At 36.6% G+C, this 23,600-nt stretch overlaps 1 protein-coding gene across 1 annotated transcript in view; it reads left to right on the top strand.

Annotated features, from left to right (window-relative positions):
* Positions 1-6,529: 6,529 nt before the first annotated feature.
* The window catches only part of LOC124353525 (N-acetylneuraminate 9-O-acetyltransferase), a 36,232-nt gene continuing 19,161 nt past the window's right edge, over positions 6,530-23,600 (top strand). Inside the window, 7 exon segments of the mRNA XM_046803404.1 lie at positions 6,530-6,874; positions 10,455-10,551; positions 11,848-12,094; positions 12,779-12,898; positions 19,428-19,550; positions 19,829-20,040; positions 21,388-21,525. Coding sequence (XP_046659360.1) covers positions 6,685-6,874; positions 10,455-10,551; positions 11,848-12,094; positions 12,779-12,898; positions 19,428-19,550; positions 19,829-20,040; positions 21,388-21,525 — 1,127 coding nt within the window. The 5' untranslated portion in view covers positions 6,530-6,684.

Here is a 23,600-nt window from a genome sequence, read left to right as displayed (position 1 = left end):
TATTATTGTTCATTACGTAACTATATTATCATTGTTTACTAAATTTAGATGTCAAACCACTAGAATTCGGGTGAGTCAATGGAAATACTAAGTTCTTATCTGTGTCACTGTCGCAGCCATTTACGTTGCTTAATCACAGATCGTGATTATCAGTATTAAAATAAATCTGGGAAATTCAGAGCCATAGTTTATTCTACTTTTAGTGGCGAAACCATATTTTATAGTTGAACTCTTCGCTTATTAATGATTTAAATAATTTTAAGCCATTTGAAATTTTCTGTTGCTTAACGTTTCTTATACATTGCTGTATTTAAAACTAAGAGATTAAAGTATAGTTTGTACATTTATTAATGCCATTATCAATAAATATAATCAAAGTTATTACTTGGACAAGCAAATGAAGTTGTATTGATATTTTGTTAGTTAATTCGATGCATCTGACTTATTGTTAAAGATTTACACGAACTGTACATATCTCGTATTTTTAGAACAATTAGTTGAGTAAGGAAATCATACCAAACTAATATACAATGACAGTATATTATGACAGTATATTCTGTTTGACTTTTATAATCACAAAATATAACACTATAATATTTTTGTAAATGTACAAGTATATGGAGAAATGTGTGATAGTAATTTAATCACATTACATTAGTTACTTTAAGACTTCAAGAAAAACTGACAAGACAATTTACCTTGCAAAGACTGCTGTAGGAAAATCCACATAATGTACGCGTTGGAAAATGAAATAAGTTTTAGAATAACAAAACATAAGTAGACTTTCTCCAGTACTTAAGTTAATCTGTCTTCTGAAAGTGCACCTGCCGCCTCAATAAGCTTCTTGTACGCTTTTTATACCAAAGTTGCAGCGAAGCAGTTTAAACTGGTAACCGCTCAGTTCTTGAGTAAGTACCAAAGTGTTTTAACTCCATACAAAACTCTCTCGGTTACTTATTACTGAGTAGGATTAAAAATATAACTTTGGTACTATACGGAGTTCACTATTATACTCTGTCCCTAAGTACGGTACTACTTTTTATTACGCGATATAAGAAGGTCCCTATTATAAATAGCAAAAGTTAAACTTAACCTTTACGAACGTTTACGTGGTGTGATCTAATTCGGGTAGTATCTTGAGGGATGATTGTCGTCTTTCGCTAGAAGTGCGGGCGCCACCGAAGTCCGCACTTCTGGCCAGGGCATTTTCGATCAGTACTTTTCCGACCCTGGATCGCTTGTCAGATCTTCCAACGTGATCAGACTGTATCCATGTGTACTCAGTGGCGGACTAACACCACCACCGTGCCAGTGGCATGGGCTTAGGGGCCTAGAGGCGCAGCCCTTGAAGGGCGGCAGCTAGCCGGAGAGATTTTGCCAGCAAATTTTAGGAACAGAATATAGGCTAAGTAGTTGAATCTGTTTTACTTAAAAGGGCGGAAGTCACTTTTTCCACAATCGAGGCTTATTCAATGTAATGTTTGCAGTGGCGAGGAAATTTTTAGAATTATATTCAATCAACATCAATTATTGCCAAGGACAATCCTGGCAACGCAAGTAATATGTCTGGGTTTCGCTCCGGTCTACAATCTCGTATTAAAAAGAAATTAACCCTAAAGCACTTTATGTTCCGTGTGCTGCACAATCACTGAACTTAATGGGTTCTTGTGCTACAAGCTATTGGTAGGAGGGATGCTCGTTTTTAAAAACTTAGTAATTATAGTATCATGTATTGTAATCATCTAGTAAAGTTGTTTCCTGGTACTAGTACTGGTAGTAGTCCTGTAGTCTCTTTCTCCCCTCAACAGAATGAATGAACACATTGCAGACAGCAAAACATTTTTAAGTACATGGATTAATTACTAAGTATATATATACTTATTATAATATACTCACATACTAAGTGTATAACTATGTAATTAGTAGGTACTTAGTAGTAGTGTATATGTAAATAAATCATTTCTTCACTGGTTCTATAAAACGTTGGTAGATATTTATGCAGCACCAGGTGCATAATGGTAAAACTTTAAGGGGTATGTCTGATAAAAGGTGGTATGTTGTGTTGTCTTTTGACAGAAGTAGGATTTTTTTAAATTGTGTATGTATATTCATCACAAATAAGACAAAACGACTATCGAAAAACATAGTAAGGCCAGAGTAAATTACAACAGGCATACACTTTTTTAAACATATTTTCTTGGTCGTGCCAAGAAAGCAAACTCAACATTAAATATTTTATACTGGCTAAGCATTTTTCCAAATCGTTTACCATGTGTTATTTTCGTACTTATAGTTTAGAGAAATGTAAATATTTATTCATTTCTGCAGTTGCCTGACAATAGAATCCTCGATTCTGAAAGGCCTCGCAAAAATAAAATTAATATTGGAACATGTCTTATAATTCAATAGTGGCATTAAACATTAATATTTAACTTAAACCCTTATATTTTGTTCTGAGAACGCAATTTAAATTTTAAAATAATACTACCCCCATTGTTATCAACCACCAGCACAATAATCCAGTCAAAAAATGTTGACTAATATTGTATTTAAATATATATATATATATATATATATATATATATATATATATATATATATACACACACACACACACACACACACACACACACACACACACACACACACACACACAGTATATTGTGTGATATCACATTAATACCAGACCATGCATAATTTAAGTTTTGGTGTACATAGTAACATAACTGAACAACGAGATAATACAGTTCAGTAAATACGAAGTATATCCTGTACATAAGCAGATCTCTGGTCGTAAATCATCGTTATAGGCAAAGCTCACTCCGGGCACATGTGGCCACTCAATATTACCCTATGTATTGTGTATTGTATTCTGGATGTGTTTTGTATTTGAACAGCTGTCTCTTAAGTACATCCAACTAGAAGTCTTGACTTATATTTTGGTGTCACTGCGTGCTCACTCTCTTGGGAATTGGCCATAACGTCATATTAATAGGATAACATAATTATGTAGAATTTTTTTTCTATATACTTTGTTTTCTGCACATATTTATTTATATAATTTGAAAATCTATTATGAGTATGTATTGAGATTGTAAAACGTGACAAGTATGTAATATATTTATTCATTTTCCACTTTCATTATATATTAAAATGTCGATATAACATTGAATAGTGCTGACTGTTAGAAAGAAAGAGGAGAGAGAGGGAGAGAGGGAGGGAATAGAGGGATGGAGAGGGAGAAAGAGAAGGGGATGAGAGAAAAGGGGATAGAGATAAAGAAGAGGGAGAGAGAAGGGGGGGAAGGAGAGAGAGCGAGAGAGAAGGAGAGTGGGAGAGGAATGGTGAGAAGGGGAGATAGAGGGAGAGAGATAGACAGAGAAGGAAGAGGGAGAAGGAGAGAGTGAAGTCGGAAGAGAGAAGGCGGGAGGGATAGAGGGAGAGAAAGGGAGAGAAAGGGAGAGGGGGAGAGAGAGGGATGGAGAGGGAGAGACAGAGCTGTAGATAGGTAACCACCTGGCTGTGGCTGCCAACTCCAGTCTCGCCGCATCTACTGTAGAAAGCCGCAAAGCTCCCTTTGTGTTTTACTAGTTGGCTGTAGTGTATATATATTTTCTTCACAAAAATAGTTAGAAATCCCAAACGCTTTTAAGCCCTTATTTTTAGTTGTATAAATGAGGTAAGTGCCGTGTAAAAAAGTAAGCTTCTAATTAATATGCATTTAAACTGTTTTTAGCGGTTTTTGTAAATTTATACCGTTGGAATATTTTAAATCTTTGAAATACAAACAAGTTTTAGTTTTCTGCAATAAGAATATCAAGAAATCTAAAAGACGTACTTGAATGTTCGTTATTATCTTTAAATAAAACATATGTGTTTTACTATTCCATAAACATGAGTTCATAATACAGAGTTGGAATTCAACAATGTTCTAATGGAGCTGTTATTAGGATGTCCACCATTAGAGCTGAATCTACATACCATACACTACGAAACCTAAGCCCATAACAGATGATTTACACATGAGGACGTTGTCCATTAAGACATCGCCCCGCCTTAAATACTCGTCCCATCTTAGATGCTGTTCAACCCACTCACTTCCCAAGAACTCACCCAGCGGACTCGCCCAATGTTCTGGACTCTGGTCGTGTGGTTCTTTGGAAAATAATAGTTGTTGCTTATTTAATTGTATATTTTCCCATCTTAGATGCTGTTCAACCCACTCACTTCCCAAGAGCTCAACCAGCGGACTCGCCCAGTTTTCTGGACCTGGTCGTGTGGTTCTTTCGAAAATAATAGTTGTTGCTTATTTAATTGTATATTTTGCAGCTTTAAATTATTTAAATTCCGTATAATGAAATCACATGTATCAAGACAAGCAGGCTAAAAAATTATTATTTCTTCATACATTAGAACCAAATCCGTGGAATTCAAATCTCCGCTGATCAAGCATTATATTGTATCGTACCATCCCACCTGCCTGATCACAGCTTTGGTGACAAGGACGAAGGAGTCCTTCTTGCTGGAATTCCTACTTGATCCATAATCTACTACTCTTCTTGTATCCATATCTAAATAGGAATGAGATCAACTCTCCAGGTTTATTTACTCCACCTCATAAATAATACTTGTGGCAAAAAATACAAATTTTTTAAATCTCTGTTTGAAGAATGTCTAAAAGTAACATCTTTTTTTCCTCTTTTTTAAGCTATGACGGCTTCATCGAAAACTGGCTATCATGTTTATTCCTGATAAGCCCTCCCCGGGATTTGAACCCGTGATCTCTCAGTTAGAGAGCTGAGACTATATCCATTAGTCTACGGAGGAGGACAAGTAATATCTTTAAACAGGTGCAAAACTTTATTTTCGAACAAGAATTTTCTAACTAAGAAACTTTTAGTCTTATATTAAAGTTCTGTTAGTCTTATGTGCTCTACTTTCTTAGCAAGTCTGGGGTTTTACTGCAACAAGGGCCATTCACAAGGATCTTCAGAAGTGACATAGTTATTTATTACAAGCACCTATTAGGTTTTAGCCAACGCATACAGCAGTTGTAACAAAATTCCTTCATTCGGCACCCTCTATATCGTAATATGACTTATGAATCCCATTTCGAGTTTTTTAACAAAACATTTAGTAATATAAGAACAGCCTTACCTTCTTTTTTTTTCAAAAAATCTTCGCATTGTCAGAAGCCCCTTTAATGTAATTAATAAAGCTCTTCGGTGTAATTAATGAAGATATGCACTGTGATTTCAACATTAATTATGTTTAACATACCTGCATCACAAAATTATTGTTCAAAACATTCTAAAATCATTTCAGTCCCCTGTTAAACAGAAGGTTTAGACGTTCTCTTAAGGCACAGAAGATGAACAATGTTCCAAATGTACTGTGAAAGTTACTACCCGCGAAACGATTGTCAAAATCCACGATATGATATTGAGTGATCGACAAATCAAAGTGCAAGAAATAGTTTAAGACGCAGGTTTTTCGCGAGGTATAATGTGTTCAATTTTGCTCGAAAAATTTGCTGTTAAAATCTCGGAAAAATAAATGCAGCGTTTGCTTTCAGAAGAGAATAACTGCAATCGTGTCCTCGACTCTTATTTGACAATTTTTCATTTAGATTCTGACGATTTTCTGCATCTACATATAACTGTGGATGATAACACAGGATGGTAACTACACTACTCCAGAGACAAAGAAACAATAAACACAGTGAGATTTAAGGTAAACGGGCTCAGAAAAAGACGAAACTGTGAAATCTAGTGGCAAAGTGATGACAACGTTATTTCGGATGTACGCGGAATATTTACATTGATTACTTCGAAAAAAGAAAAACAATAATAGTATTATACATCGTTATTGCACTGGTTAAAGGAATCAATCGAGAAAAAGTCCTCGTTTGAACAAGAATAGAGGTGATTTATCACTCTACCCATCGTACTTACTCGATTTGGCCCCAAGTGGTTATTTTTATTTCCAGACTTGCAAAAAAAGCTCGGTGAACTAGTCACCTCAAATAAAGAGGCTATCTCCATATTTTGAGGACCTTCCGAAATCCTACTTTTTGAATGGCTTTAAAATGGTAGAAACGAGTATAATAGTTTATACAGGGCTTGAGATTGTATTGAAATATTTTAACCTACCCCAAAATCTTTTTTTACCTTTTTTAAGGATTTATTTAACGACTCTCCTAACATGCAAGGTTTATTCAGCAAAAAAACTCCATTCTAAGAAAAAATTACATCCGTCTAAGGAGGACAGTGGGTTACCATTATTTTATTGATTGATTTATATTGTTTCAAATATTAATCTAATTTACTCATTGTAAATGACATCTACAAATAAAATTAAATACATAAATGTATCTAGTTAAAATAATTTCTCCTAAGTACTCATTGTAGCCCAGTGTTATCTTATAGTATTTAGTCAACTATCCCCCATCCATGAAGACCTCACCCATAGGCTTAGACGCTGCAAGACCTTGGTTTTTGTGGTTTTTTTGGCGTTACTCCTAGTCTGCTAATGAGTAATTTAATGATTGATTGACAGACGATGTTGAGTTGAGGTTAGGGAGGCTGTATTTGTTATGATAGAGTTGTGTTAATAATTAAATAATTTATATATTAGCAAAAAAATATGTTTATCATTTTTTAAATTTGTGCTAAACTGACGAAAATGGCAGCGGACTTAGTTGGTGACATGGAATTGACAGAACCATTGCTTTGGAATGACTACAACAGTGGAAGGAAACCTGAAAAACATGCTGAATTAATCAAGAAAATAAATGCAAAGAACGCCAAATTTATTGCTTTTGGTCTTATTCTTGGATTTATTCTTTATCACGGATTAATACACTTGCGATATGGTAAGTGTTTATTTTGCCTGAGATACTATAGGCTATAACCTAAAAACCTGATGAGATTGATTATGCTTATCAGTAAGATAAACTAGCTTATTCATCTCAACCTGTCTTTATAATACTAAGTAGTGCCACTATTTAATGATTTGTATCTTGTAAACCGTGGCATAAATGCGATTTAAATATATAGCGTTAAATGTTAGGCTTAAAATAATTTAATAGCCGGGGTAGGGTACGATAAGCGGACCCGGTTTTCTATATCGAAATTGGCAAACAATATTACTCAATCATAACCATTGATATAATCAATCGATACTAATTAATTACTTTGAACAATTAACTTAAATAATCTATATCTACAGCTGTAAACACTTTCAAGTAATACACGTAAGGTAATATGTCAATTTTACATAAGTAACATTTGATTATTAAGAATGGCAGTCAATTTTAGAAAACTACACAACATTGCTTTGAAAGATGATAAGACATGTTTTTTGTGGCTTCAACATCCGTAGGATTCGTACCGAAAAACCCATTATGTGAAATTTGTGGGAAATAAACAAATGTAACTGTGAGAGGAGTGAATATGGTCGCCTTCAGTTTTCCTAATTTTGGTTATAATAATTTGTGTGATCACTGTAATATTAAATTCACATTTTAATTTAAAACATGGTTGTTGTTGCGGACTACAGACACTTCTATATCGATTGATAGTCTACGATTTGAGATGCGAATATTAGGTATCGATGATTACATTCTTCGATATAAAAAACCGGGTCCGCTTATCGTACCCTACCCAATAGCCGACTTAACTAAGCATAAGCATAGGCTTCGGAAGGTTTAAATAACTCTAATTATCCAGCAGGTTTAGAGGACTATATGATTAGAATCTGTATGTGTTAAAGCATTAGCTTTGCAACCAAAAATAAGAAAGTGTTCGTCATTTTGAAATAACCACCTCTTAAACTGTTTTCTTTAAATGCAATCTAATACAAACTAGATCTCTAAAATTAACATTATTATTTCATGATTGAAGTTTCTTTCAGTATAACAAAACAATTGAATAATTTATTTAAAGGTTTTAAAAACTGTGTTAACATTAAAGCATTAATTTATTTTATTATGAGTAAGCTGGAATGTATATATTCATACAGTAAATAAGCCTACAGATAATAGGGATAGAATATGATAAGCAGACCTGATTTTTATATTGAAATTATAGAAGCATATTTAATTATTATATCCATTGATAAAATCAATCAATAGTAATTGATTTGAACAGTAACTAAATCATCTGCACCAACTAATTATAACAGTTCTGCACATTTTTATAACACAATTTGTTCTATAAGTTACTTCTTTTAAATAAAAAAGATAGTTCTTTAGAAAACTACAACATATTATAAGATAATTTACTGCGTATTTCTTGTTTTCAAGACTTGTTTGTTGTTACATCTTTAAATTTAAATGACATTTTTCCTATCACCTGTCTTAATTTTATTATTTGATTAATGGTTATGGTTCCTTTATTATTTTGACACTGCGTAATTGTTTAGACTATTTCTATTAATTTGATACATGTGACTTTAATTTAGTATCGTAGATACGTTGATATCAAATAGTTCTGTTACTCGATATATGAAGTATCAAAGATTGTAATAAGCGATATAAAAACTGGGTCTGCTTATTGTATTCTGCCTATTAATAGTCCTAGCCTACAAAGTGATGAATCTAGATGAAATCTGAGACCTTTATAATAAAGGTCAGCAAACTCTGCAAGTTAATTAGTAATTAATTCTAAAACAAACATTGCAATAATAATTACATGTTATTTGTGTGAGGCCTTTCGTTTCCAATAAAACCTCTTCAGACACACAATACTGAAAACAATGTTTTCAGATTAAGTTTAATATTTCACTATGCTATAAGTTCATTTATAGTAGAGTGAAATATTCAGACACAATGTCTTATGAAGAGGTCTGATTCATCCAAAGAATACCAAAAGTAAATTATTATTGATGCATGACTCACCTAACGTATTTCTACCTAAATTGTGCAGTACTATAAGAGCAGAGTCCACTTCACAATGAGTTCAAAGACTGCTATTTTATCACTGAGATAACACAGTTACCTATTTTATCTATAAGTATATTATCTATAAGAGAGGCAGAGGTAGCAAGATCATATATGTACTATGGATAGCTGAATCTTATATATTGTTATCACGTTGATAATCGTTTAAGTGTCAAACATGTATTTGATTGCTTTCTTTTCTGATATCCTCTTATTTGAATTTTGGAAGTGTGATTTTGACTTATGTTGAAAAATGTCTATTCAGTTGCTTGTAGATTTTTTTGTATTTATCTAGAAAGATTATGAGGAATGTTAACTTAAAACTTGTCTGTTACACTTTTCATCGTCTTCTAATGAAATTTGGCAAGGATGTTGCTTTCACATAGACTAAGAAAAATTGATAACAAAATTGTATCAATGTAACTTATTACTCTGATTTTTTTAAATACAGAAGCATTAAATTTCCAAAATTAGCCAAGAATTCTTAGAATTTACATATTACAATGGTATGTGGACGCCGGTTTTCACATTGCATAGTATAATCATTGATTTTTAATATATCAAATATCACAGACCTATTGATAAATTTATCAGTTTATAACATTACATCTAAAACAAAAAATCAAAAGTTTAAAAGAAACTAAATTAATTTAGTATAAAATAACATAGACTTGTAATAAATATAGTAGAACAATAACAACTAAATGAACAATTGAAACAAGAACTAGGCCTAGAATATTTTTAAGAAGCCTTTGAAGTGCTCTCTCCTACTTAGCAATGCCCAATCACTAAAAGTAGATAAAAAAGTCCTCTCCATACAATTGTACTTACCTTCCTTATCCACAAGGTTGTTGTCCAGTGACATGAAGCCAGAAAAACCAGTTTATCATATTTTAAAGTTATTTGTTTAGTTTGCTAGTGTTGTAACAGTAAAGTTTATTACAACAGAAATCACTTGGAACAAATATAATCTTCATACCTAGAATTTAAAATTGTTTTTACAGTTCATATAGATAATTTTTACTTGTTATTAAAACTTCTTAATCAACATTGGTTGATAGTATGATATTTCTAATTAAAGCATTTTAATTTTTAATTTTGATTTAAAAACCGTATCCGCATATTATACTCCACTATATTAAAATTTCAATGAAGGTAGTCTACAGAGCAGGCAGAATTGTCATTTTAAAGAACTTTAATTAATTGGGCAAAATTGAATTAACCAAATAGTAGTTCAGATTCACAAGTTATTTATTAAAGCATTTCAGTGTAATAAAGTTCATTTGTTGTACCTTTTCAATGCTTAAACATTTTCTATTTTGTGATAGTTTTTAATGACAATGTAGATATACCGTTTTGTTATTGAATATACTTTTTCTTTTAAAATTAAAAATTATGCACACTGATGGTTAATTTATTGATTTATTTATTTACATTTATGAAGCACTTTTATTTTTTTTAACATGATTAGGCCCTGTAGTTAAGTTTTAAGCTAGTTGCAAATTTCTTGCAGGTAACAACTCGTGCAAGTGGCTGTTATCAGACGGCCGTTACAAGGGAGATATGGAGTGGCAGCCCTACGGCTGCATGATGCACAAGTATAGTCAAACGTGAGTCGAAACTACACTTTTTATACTTTATTTAGTTACAAACAAAATGTATAACATGGTAAACAAAATCATAGCTTAATTTCTTAGTATATGTATTGTACTATATATGGCTATTTTACATCATAAAAACTAATATAACATTCTTGATTTCTAAATAAAAGAAAGAAATATTGAGGTAGGTATTCAGGAATTCTTGAATGTTTCTGTTGTATAAACATAAAACGTTTTATGACTTAATTAAAACTTAGTTAACTTAGTGATATTTTTCTTAAGTTATGGTTACAATATCGCTACATTGGCTTACAATTTGATTAAGATTTTACGCTAGATATTTGTTGGGTTTTTTTTTAGAAATCGGTAAATTTATTCAGTGGGTCTTTCTGTTTATTGCATTTAACATGTTCTGTACATTATTTAGGGATTTAAGATACGTTCTAGAAATTGAGTAAGGTTTTGACTCTATATTAGATTTAAACTTTGTTAAACTCGAAAGCCCATCAATTTTATTTCACCAATCTATAGCAAATTTAACCTAGTTTTTGGTTATATAACACCAAATTTAGGTTTAGGAGTCAGACCGTAGTTATTGACTAGGTTTTGAATACATATCTAATTTTAGAAAGAGTTTTAAATTTTTACTTTAGGGCTCAGTTAAGGAGCTTAAATATGTATTTAGAATTAAACTAACTACATATTTTACTTCATAATTTCATCCTGAATAAAATTATATAACTTTGACTACTATAGTTTAATAAATAGCAGATTTATTACCAAAAACGTAAAACAATGTGGTATCGTGACCTGACAAATGCCACAATATTAACAAGTTTTGGCCAAAAATTTCACATACTATATCTCAGAAATTATTTAAGATATTGGAACATTAATTAGTGTGGTTTCTTAGGTTTGAACCAACTCACCAAATTTTATCAAATTCTGATAACCTTGGGTGTCAAAGAGTCCTTTGGCTGGATGATTTGAAATGGAATGATCCGCCAGCTAATTATTGTAACTACAACAGTCTACTATTTTAACCCTTTAAGTGCCATCCATGTTTTAATTATATATGTACTCAAAGGTGCCATCTATTTTATTACTGCCAGACTAGTGTTTGCAGTTTTGTGAAGGTTTATTAAACTTGTCTCAATTTATCATCTTAAGATGTTTAATTATCACCTGGGCTTCATCTGAAGTAATGTAATAGGTGGACTCTGTTTAGAACGCAGCCTTACCTTATCCCTGTAGGGGACAGAAATTCTGTAGTGTTCTCAATTAAGGGAGACTTTGTTGTGTTAGGGACACCCGCCGATGTATGCGCTACTTGGCGTTCTGGGGGCGATACAACCAGTTTGTCTTCATCGGAGACTCACGGGTGTACCAGATGTACCTGGCGTTCCTAGACCATCTGACCGGCCACACCAGTCGTCCTCAGCCCGTTCCGTCCAATCACAACTTCAACGACACACAGCTCAAACTCACCGTCACCTACGTGCACAGCCCCTTTGTCTCCGACACTATGGTTCAGATGTTCCACGTCTGGCAGGTATGTACCTTCCTCGGAGGTGATCCTGAACCTTTATAATGGTACTTTTACCAGTAAGAATGCCCAAATTAAATTTTTTGCTATACTGATGGTATCTGAATTATCAAGGTGAGTAAAGGTATACACCTTATTACTGTTGTTACAAAATAACATCAGATAAAAGTACAAAACTATCTTCAAATTCAAAGATTTTTTGTGTTGTCATAAACAACTCCTTTTCAATTATTTAAATGCATACTATTTTTTAATAACCACTCACCATAGATGCTCTTAAGTGATAACGGAATACTTTATTTGTATTGTGCACAAAAAAAGAACATCTTGATAGGATATTAAAATGTGAGAAGAAAACTATTAGAATAAGGCTGAGATAGTAATGAACATTTCAAAGTTTAAAACCTCTTTTAACACTGCACCGATATAAACACTAGAATCATATCATGTATCACTTGAAACAATGTGTTGAGTTTAAAAAAATATATTATATATGTTGTAAATAGAGTTTTCTAATGTAAGTCAATGCAGGGAATTTTCGTAAGGGTAGTTTGAACAGCTGATACTTAACAGGAAAACTAAAGTAGGATATGGGTGGACGTCCTTTATGATTGATTATTTCCAATCTTATCAGTAATATATCATAAAACTTCTATCTATAAGGAAATAACTGGTACAAATCTATTTCAGAAAGCAAAACCACCTCCAAGTGTGATCGTGGCCGGTGCTGCAGCGTGGTCCATCAGATATGGCAATGATTCTACAAAGGCAGTGGAGGAATACACTTACAATCTCACCAGGCTGGTTGATGTGAGTCCGTAAGATTTGTTAACATTTAAACAGTGTTTTTTTGTTTTGTTTTTGACTTGGAAGTTTTTATGAGGCCTGGGAAACACAAAATAATTATGAAGCTAATTTCGTATGATCTACTCCGATTGTGGTTAGCAAGATTAAAATTATTCCTGAAATCAAAGTTTTGTGCACAATATTGTCACGTTGTTTTAAATAAATCGTTAAATGTACATTTGAACTTTGGCGTACAAAGCGTGAGTTTTACTGCGAAATCAGCAAATCGTGTTGAAGATGATCAAGACCCAGGCTGAAGGATAAAACATAAACATTAATGTCGGTATTAAAAAGCGCTTGTGATCAGTTGTATGTAGTTAATAGTCAAGAAGTAGGTTGGTCTATTATTGGTGATGATATCTAACAGAGACCTGATTGGCTTTGCAAACCAAGCAATACAATCTAGAGACTTTTGATACTCTACTATAGTGCAAATTCAACAAAAAATTCATTTATTTTCTTTTATTTTTATCATGTATGTTTAAACATAGATTGGTGCTCAAAACCTCTTAATTTGTACACATTGTGTTATTGTGAAAAATACTTTGTGTCATTCATTCTTAAAGTTGTATTATTATTGATGGTTGTTTACATATACATAAAGGCATACCAGATATAGGTTTATTCAAAGTTTAGGATTAAGATTTAAATAGTATGAGAAAATAAATGTGTTAGAAGAACACAGGAATTTGTAGAATTGTAAATTATGAGAAAAGTAAAGATTATGTTATTAGATAACCACTGTAGGATTGAAAGATTTTTAACTTTAATAGCACCATATATTTTAAGGGCAAAATAAAAAATGTTAAATATTGTGATTGCATATTGATCAAATTGATAAAATAATTGGTTTACAACACTTTTATTATAACACAATTTTTATTTTTTTTATTTTACATTATATTTTATTTCTATATTTTACAAAATACGCTAAAATATTTTGTTTTGAAAGTCAATTTATTTTAGGGATTAATAAAACCATAAAACAATCAAGTGTAAATTCAGTTGAAAAAGCTTATTTTTTTAAATTATATGTTTTAGGCTTTTTCTACACCATTGGTTTTATTATAATAAACAATTGTTATGGGAAAATGTAAACTGTACATAAAACACAGGTTTAGATCATATTATTGTAACATTATACAACAAGATATTTATTATAACAAATAAGATTGTAGACAACAAGGGGCAGGTGCTGTGGGCGCTGCAGAATCTGTCTATGATGTATTTGTGTTGTGTCATGTTGTAGAGCATGGGACAAAATTGTAGACAAGTGCCAGGGTGGCTGTGGGTGCTGCAAAACATTGTCAGTGATGGCTATTGTATCATGTTGTAGAGCATGGACAAGATGTAGAACACAAGGGCCAGGGTGCTGTGGTGCTGCAGGAACATTCAGTGATGGCTTTGTGTCATGATTGTAGAGCATGGACAAGATATGTAGAACACAAGGGCCAGGTGCTGTGGGTCTGCAAACAACATGTCAGTGATGGCTTGTGTCATGTTTGTAGAGCATGGACTAAGATTGTAGAACAAACAAGGGCCAGGTGCTAGGTGGGTGCGCAGGAAACAATGTCAGTGATGGCTTTGTATCATGTTGTAGAGCCAGACATGATTGTAGACAACAAGGGCCAGTGCTGTGGGTGCTGCCCAGGAACATGGGTTTTCAGTGATGCTTGTGTCCCCATGTTTTGTAGAGCTAATGAACAAGATTGTAGACAACAAGGGCCAGGTGCTATGGGCGCTGCAGGCACATGTCAGTGATGGCTTTGTATCATGTTTGTAGAGCATGGCAAGATTGTAGACAACAAGCCAGGTGCTGTGGGTGCTGCAGGAACATGTCAGTGATGGCTTTGTGTCATGTTGTAGAGCATGGACAAGATTTGCAGACAACACGGGCTCAGGTGCTGTGGGTGGGCTGCAGGAACTGTCAGTGATGGCTTTTGTGTCATGTTGTAGAGCATGGACAAGATTGTAGACAACAAGGGCCAGGTGCTGTGGGCACTGCAGGAACATGTCCAGTGATGGCTTTGTATCATGTTAGTAGATCATGGACAAGATTGAGACGAACAAGGGCCAGGTGCTGTGTGCTGCAGAACATGTTAGTGATGGCATTTGTGTCATGTTGTAAGAGCATCGGACAAGATTGCAGACAACAAGGGCCAGGTGCTGTGGGCCCTGTAGAAACCTGTCTATGATGAATTTTGTGTCAGCGTTGTAGAGCATAGGGACAAGATTGATAGACAGCAAGGGCCATTCCAGGTGCTGTGGGTGCTGCAGAACATGTTAGTGATGAGCTTGTGGTCATGTTGTAGAGCATGGACAAGGATGTAGACAACAAGGGCCAGGTGCTGTGGGCTCTGTAGGAACCTGTCTATTAAGGATTTGTGTCAAGTTTTAGACTGGACAAGAATTGTAGACAACAAGGGCCAGTGCTGTGGATGCAGTAGGAACCTGTCTATGATGATTTGTGTCATGTTGTAAGAGCATGGACAAATTGGTAGACAACAAGGGCCATGTGCTGTGGGCTGCTGCTGGAACCTGTCTATGATGGATTTGTGTCATGTTGTAGAGCATGGACAAGAATTGTAGACAACAAGGGCCAGTCCTTGGGCGCTGTAGTAAACCTGTCTAATGATGGATTTGTGTCATGTATGTAGAGCATGGACAAGATTGTATACAACAAGGGGCCAGTGCGTGTGTGCTGCAAAACATGTCCAGTGATGGCTTTGTATCATGTTGTAGAGCATGGGACAAATTGTAGACAACAAGGGCCAGTGCTGTGGTGCAGCAGGACATGTCAGTGATGCTTTGTGTCATGTTGTAGAGCATGACAAGATTGTAGACAACAAGGTGCCAGGTGCATGGCGCTGCAGAACATGTCAGTGGATGGCTTTGTATCATGTTGTAGAGCATGGTCAAGATTGTAGACAACAAGTGCCAGGTGCTGTTGGTGCTGCAGGAACATGTCCAATGATGGCTTTGTTGTCATGTTGTATAGCATGTACACAGATTTAGACAACAAGGCCAGGTGCCTGTGGTGGCTGCAGTAACAATTCAGTGATGGCTTTTGTCATGTTGTAGAGCCATGGACAAGAGATGTCGACAACAAGGGGGCCAGGTGCTGTGGGCTCTGCAGGAACATGTCCAGTGATGGCTTTGTAACATGTTGTAGAGCATGAGGACAGATTGTAACAACAAAGGGCCAGGTGCTGGTGGGTCTTGCAGGAACATGTTTAGTGATGCTTTGTGTCATGTTGTAGAGCATGGACACAGATTGTAGACAAGCAAGGGCCAGGTGTCGTGGTCGCTGTAGAAACCTGTCATGATGGAATTTTGTCCACGTAGTAGAGCATGACAAGATTGTAGACAGCAAGGCAGGTGCAGTGGTTGCTGCAGGAACATGTAGTGATGGGCTTTGTGTCCATTTGTAAGATCATGGAACACAGAATTGTAGACCAACAAGGGCCAGGTGCTGTGGGCGCATGTAGAACCAGTCTATGATGGATTTTGTGTCCCATGTTGTAGAGCATGGACAAGATTGTAGACAACAAGGGCCAGGATGCTGTGGATGCTGTAGGAACCTGTCTATGATGATTTGTGTCATGTTGTAGAGCATGGACAAGATTGTAGACAACAAGGGCCAGGTGCTGTGGGCGCGACAGGAGACCCTGTCATGATGGATTTGAGGTCATGTTGTAGAGCATGGACAAGAATTGTAGACAACAAGGCCAGTCCTGTGGGCGCTGTAGAATCCTGTCTATGATGGATTTGAGTGTCATGTTGTAGAGCATGGACAAGATTGTAGACAACAAGGGCCCAGGTGCTGTGGTGCTCGCAAAATACATGTCAGTGATGGCTTTGTGTCCATGTTGTAGAGCATGGACCAAGAATTGTAGACCAACAATGCCAGGTGCAGTGGGTGCTGCTAAGGAACATTCAGTGATGGCTTTGTGATCATGTTGTTAGAGCATGGACAAGATTGTAGACAACAAGGGCCAGGTGCTTGTGGGTGCTGCAGGAACATGTTAGTGATGGATTTGTGTCATGTTGAAGCAAGGACAAGATTGTAGACAACAAGGGACCAGGTGCTGTGGGATGCTGTAGGTACCTGTCTATGATGGATTTGTGTCATGTTTGATAAGCATGGACACAAGATTGTAGACAAACAAGGGCCAGGTGCTGTGGGGGCGCTGCAGGAACCTGTCTATGATGGATTTGTGTCATGTGTAGAGCATGAACAAGATTGTAGACAACAAGGGCCAGGTCCTGTTGGCGCTGTAGAAACCTGTCTATGATCGGATTTGTGGTCATGTTTTAAGAGCATGGACAAGAATTGTAGACAACAAGGCCCAGTGCTGTGGGTGCTGCAAAACATGGTCAGTGATGGCTTTGTACATGTTGTAGAGCATGGACAAGATTGTAGACAACAAGGGCCAGGTGCCTTGAGGTGCTGCAGGAAACATGTCAGTGATGGCTTTGTGGTCCATTTGTAGAGCATGGACAAGATTGTAGACAACAAGGGCCAGGTGCTATGGGCGCTGCAGGAACATGTCAGTGATGGCTTTGTGTCATGTTGTAGAGCATGGACAAGATTGTAGACAACAAGGGCCAGGTGCTGTGGGTGCTGCAGGAACATGTCAGTGATGGCTTTGTGTCATGTTGTAGAGCATGGACAAGATTGTAGACAACAAGGGCCAGGTGCTGTGGGTGCTGCAGGAACATGTCAGTGATGGCTTTGTGTCATGTTGTAGAGCATGGACAAGATTGTAGACAACAAGGGCCAGGTGCTGTGGGCTCTGCAGGAACATGTCAGTGATGGCTTTGTATCATGTTGTAGAGCATGGACAAGATTGTAGACAACAAGGGCCAGGTGCTGTGGGTGCTGCAGGAACATGTTAGTGATGGCTTTGTGTCATGTTGTAGAGCATGGACAAGATTGTAGACAACAAGGGCCAGGTGCTGTGGGCGCTGTAGGAAACCTGTCATGATGGATTTGTGTCACGTTGTAGAGCATGGACAAGATTGTAGACAGCAAGGGCCAGGTGCTGTGGGTGCTGCAGGAACATGTTAGTGATGGCTTTGTGTCATGTTGTAGAGCATGGACAAGATTGTAGACAACAAGGGCCAGGTGCTGTGGGCGCTGCAGGAACATGTCAGTGATGGATTTGTGTCATGTTGTAGAGCATGGACAAGATTGTAGACAACAAGGGCCAGGTGCTGTGGGCGCTGCAGGAACATGTCAGTGATGGATTTGTGTCATGTTGTAGAGCATGGACAAGATTGTAGACAACAAGGGCCAGGTGCTGTGGGCGCTGCAGGAACCTGTCTAGTGATGGATTTGTGTCATGTTGTAGAGCATGGACAAGATTGTAGACAACAAGGGCCAGGTGCTGTGGGCGCTGCAGGAAACCTGTCTAGTGATGGATTTGTGTCATGTTGTAGAGCATGGACAAGATTGTAGACAACAAGGGCCAGGTGCTGTGGGTGCTGCAGAACATGTCAGTGATGGCTTTGTGTCATGTTGTAGAGCATGGACAAGATTGTAGACAACAAGGGCCAGGTGCTGTGGGTGCTGCAGGAACATGTCAGTGATGGCTTTGTATCATGTTGTAGAGCATGGACAAGATTGTAGACAACAAGGGCCAGGTGCTGTGGGTGCTGCAGGAACATGTCAGTGATGGCTTTGTGTCATGTTGTAGAGCATGGACAAGATTGTAGACAACAAGGGCCAGGTGCTGTGGGCGCTGCAGGAACATGTCAGTGATGGCTTTGTGTCATGTTGTAGAGCATGGACAAGATTGTAGACAACAAGGGCCAGGTGCTGTGGGTGCTGCAGGAACATGTCAGTGATGGCTTTGTGTCATGTTGTAGAGCATGGACAAGATTGTAGACAACAAGGGCCAGGTGCTGTGGGTGCTGCAGGAACATGTCAGTGATGGCTTTGTGTCATGTTGTAGAGCATGGACAAGATTGTAGACAACAAGGGCCAGGTGCTGTGGCGCTGCAGGATCATGTTGTACATGGACAGATTGTGTGCTGAAACCTGTTGTATCATGTTGTAGAGCATGGACAAGATTGTAGACAACAAGGGCCAGGTGCTGTGGGCGCTGCAGGAACATGTCAGTGATGGCTTTGTGTCATGTTGTAGAGCATGGACAAGATTGTAGACAACAAGGGCCAGGTGCTGTGGGCGCTGCAGGAACATGTTAGTGATGGCTTTGTGTCATGTTGTAGAGCATGGACAAGATTGTAGACAACAAGGGCCAGGTGCTGTGGGCGCTGCAGGAACATGTCAGTGATGGATTTGTGTCATGTTGTAGAGCATGGACAAGATTGTAGACAACAAGGGCCAGGTGCTGTGGGCTCTGCAGGAACATGTCAGTGATGGCTTTGTGTCATGTTGTAGAGCATGGACAAGATTGTAGACAACAAGGGCCAGGTGCTGTGGGCTCTGCAGGAACATGTCAGTGATGGCTTTTGTGTCATGTTGTAGAGCATGGACAAGATTGTAGACAACAAGGGCCAGGTGCTGTGGGCGCTGCAGGAACCTGTCAGTGATGAGAAGGCGGTGGAAACCAACACCAGAATAGATTTATACAACAGAGCGGCTATGGAGGTAACATCACACTAGTAACACACATTTTCTATTCACTTGTACTTTTTACCCTATTATTAATAAATAATAAATTAGCTAAGATGAGATTTACAGAAATCTTTAAATAAACTGTAAAAATTAATAGCTGTGGAAAAAACGAGGAATTTTTTGTTTTTAACAGTATTTTGGTTAGATAGTTATATCAAGATATCATAGTTAGTAAAAATGATTAATAGTTTAGGTAAAAACTGTAATGGTTAAACTGTAAACCCCACTAGTTTACAACTGATGTGTTGTAGGTTTTAGAGCACAGCAAGGTGGAGGTATGGTCTAGTTGTAGACTGGTAGCCCAGACCAAGCAGCCAGGTCAGGCAATATATTTGCATGACACACAGATCCTACTCAACTCCTACTGTAACGATCACATGAACTACAACGACGGAACGTGCTGCAGCAGCGCAGAGCCTTACACGTCACTTCAGGTCGTCACCTTCTCCGTTCTGGCTGTCTGGTACATAATCGAATCATGCTATCAAGACTTTGGTTTATGTTTATGGTTTAACAAATAACAATTTCATTTCAGAACTGCACTTTTCTTCTTTCAAGGGCTGGCCTATTGCACAAGCATTTAAACATGAATAGTCTGTTGTGTACCCCGAGCACTTTTCTTAGTGGTATCGCAACATTGATAATTTTGTATAAATTGTGATTCTTACATTTTATGCTATTTTAACATATTGTTATTAATTTGCAATCTGGCATCTCTCAGTGTTGTACACTGAAAGCTAGTGATGACAAATGGTAAAGACCTGCTTTTTAATAAAAAAAAAATGGCAACTCGTATCTAATCTGGATTGCTAGAAATCCATTGATTGTACTACAGTTAGTGTGTAGATTGGTGCGTCGTATTATAATGGGCATATTGGAGGTTGGTAACGCATAGTAGAGCTTTGCATTTGATTTTCTTACATGTTATTAGTTGCAGGTAGCAAAAATCAAGTAAAATTTGATGTTGCTGTAGTACGATAACAATTGACGGCCAAAAAACATAACAGGAAACTATGTTATTAAATGGCATAACGTGATGCAGAATTAATATTTATATAAGTTATATATATACTAGTTCTTTCCCGCAGCTTCACACGCTTTTCGTAAGCTTTGCCCATGTATGAGGACTTCTGGTTCAAGTGAATTATATTTCCAACACCGATGTAGAATGTGCCTTGTTGCCAAAATCAAGAAAATCTGTCAAAAGTGTTTGTTTATAGCCATTGTATACGTATGTGTACTTTATTATAAAGTGATCTAACAATCAAGCTTTAAGTTCAACCAGAAATTTATTTTAAAGACAAATATACATCATAGCTTAGTGCCTTCAATAATGCTTGGCTTTTTAATGTACATAAATGTCTTGTAATTGCAGTTTATAATCTGCAGGTTCTTTGAAAACTTTTATCTTTTGCAGCGCTGCCTGGTGCCAAGTTACGTCAATGGGCATAGCATATAAACCTTTCCTAAAGAAAAAATAATATGCATACAAATTTTCATAATGATCGGTTAAATAGTTTACAATTCTATAAAGGACATACAAACATTCATATATATAGTATATATATATAATTAAACTGTGAACCATCACAATTAATCTTCAATCCAATATGAAGTATTTAACTGCCATTTATGTTATACAAACGATAGTAAAACATATACAAACTCCGTGCTTGTTATTGGTGAAACATTAAAAAAATGGCTAGTCTCAAGTCATTTCCTAAGGAAAGTGGCTTTGTCAAGATCATTCCTTCGTACTTTGTATAGTTTTAGAGTAACACACGTTCACTATAGGATTTTAATGTTACAGTTTTATCCTGGGCTGTGGTATGGCAGTGAAGCGCAAGCTGCAAGGATTGCGGGCAGACCCTCCCACTGCCGGGTACATCCTGACTACAAGCCTAGCCAAACTGGGGCTTATCATGGCCTACTTTTATCTCTGTGACAGGTTTGTTGTCTCCACCATATTTGCTAACACTCTACAAGAACAATATTAAATCATATTATTAACACATACCTGTGCAGTTATCACGTAACGTTAAGTTATCTTTGAAAATGCCAAATTTCAAAAGTAAATCTCTATGACAATGCTTAATTCTTTTAAATTAGCCAGTATTACTGATACACTTAAAACTGTGTAGAAACACTACTACTCTGATGATATTTACGAGATTTTTTGTGGCTGTGTTGAAAACGTCATCATCTTAATATCTTGTCGGAAGTAACATTGACATTGCTTCAGGTTCATGATGCTTCATTGGACTAAGGGGTTGCTAGAGTGTGTGATGAACTTTGAAATGAAATGAAATGAAATGATTTACCATGCCTGCCATGAACTTTGAAGTGCAGATTGCAACAGTTTTTGAAGTAGTAGGCAAGAAGTTTTGGGCTAATCATTTACTTAGGCCTTGCTACATGGGTAGAGGATTCATTGTTATAGGCTGTTTGCTTGTTGTGGTGTTTTGAGTGCCGTGCCCTGAGATACGTCTTTAAAATTAAGACCCAGTGGGTCAATTTCTTGGTTTTTTTCAATTTCCTTTTGTTTATGGAATCAAAGAGGGATTTTGAGATATTTCTTGACCGGATGAAACAGGAGATAACAGGATACATACTTACGTTTAATTTGGACTTTAGTCAAGTACAGGGTTTTGCTTATCATTTTCGTCAGGAAAAGTTGGAAAATCAGGAGTTACAGCTCCCAAATCCCCTTCAGGAGGAAGATTGTTTATTCCCCAGGTGTCCTGAGAGAACGGAAGGAGGATGGTGGTACATGTACTTGTATCTTGCTTGAATAACAAAGGCTCCTGTGGAACCTCGGTATCTCTTCACTCTTTCATGTATTTATCTCGGTTTTGTCCATGATAAAGTAACTTTGGAAGGTTGATGTCCTTTTGCTTCAGTATGTCCTTTGTTTCAGTTATGATTTGGGTAATCAAAGGATGTGACTACAAAAGTGTTGTACGCAACCATGAATGATGGTGGACTGATGTCCCCTCACTGGTTTTTATCATCCCTGTTTTGATACTTGGCAGATTTTAAAGCTTTCCAAGTTATCATTTCATCAATGGCTCGAGAAGCAAATAGCATGGGCTGAGAATACCCGAACAGCAGTTTAAAAAAAACAATAGAAGTGGTAGTCTTGAGTTCAGATGATTTTAAACTTAAGGAAAACTCAAATGTCCACTGTCCCAACTTCATGGGTGGACTTGTTTCCCTTTGAATCCTGGGTTGGGGTAGGTCAGCCTTCCTACTTGAATCAACAGCTTCCTTAGAAGAATGTGCAAACAAGTGAAAGGCAAAATTTGTTGTCCATTGATGAACCATTTTCCATATGCTAAAGACTGTTCATAGGGTTACTTTAAGTATCATGATGCTGTATGTAGAACTGTGTGACTGCAGATTTATCTGCTACTTGATGAACTGTAGTAAAGGTTTGGCACTAAGAAAGATATCTTACCTATTACCAATTTCTTGAGCTTTTAGCATGAGAATGAGAATGAGAGAATGAGAATATCTTTATTTACAATCTTTGAGATTATATGAGAATGAGAGAATGAGAATATCTTTATTTACAATCTTTGAGATTATAAACAGTGTCATTAAATACATTAACATCAGGAAAAAGTGTTTTGAAGATACTCTTCCAGCGTGTAGAATGGCTGGTCTAGAAGCCATTGATGTAGTGCTATCTTGAGTTCCTTTCCTCTTTTGGACAGCAGGTGAGGTGGTAGGAGATTGTGGAGCTTCATTCCCATATATGATGGTTTTCGCTCATAAAGCCTCAGACGATGTACAGGAAGGCTGTAGAGGTGTACATTTCTGGTGTTGTAGTGGTGTACATCATTGGTCCTTGGAAAATTCTCCCCATCAGCGTACATTATTACTTCTTGAATGTAAAGCGAAATGACAGTGAGAATCCTCAGAGACTTGAATGCCTCTCTACAGCTCTCCAGAGGTTGTAGTCCCGCCAGTGTTCTAATACATTTCTTTTGTATGATAAGTATCCGTTGGAGATTTGAAGCA

The sequence above is a fragment of the Homalodisca vitripennis genome, chromosome 2 (genome assembly GCF_021130785.1).
Source record: "Homalodisca vitripennis isolate AUS2020 chromosome 2, UT_GWSS_2.1, whole genome shotgun sequence".
NCBI classification, from domain to species: domain Eukaryota; kingdom Metazoa; phylum Arthropoda; class Insecta; order Hemiptera; family Cicadellidae; genus Homalodisca; species Homalodisca vitripennis.
The sequence above is the reverse complement of the archived record's forward strand: the minus strand, read 5'-3'. Positions and strand labels throughout refer to the sequence as shown.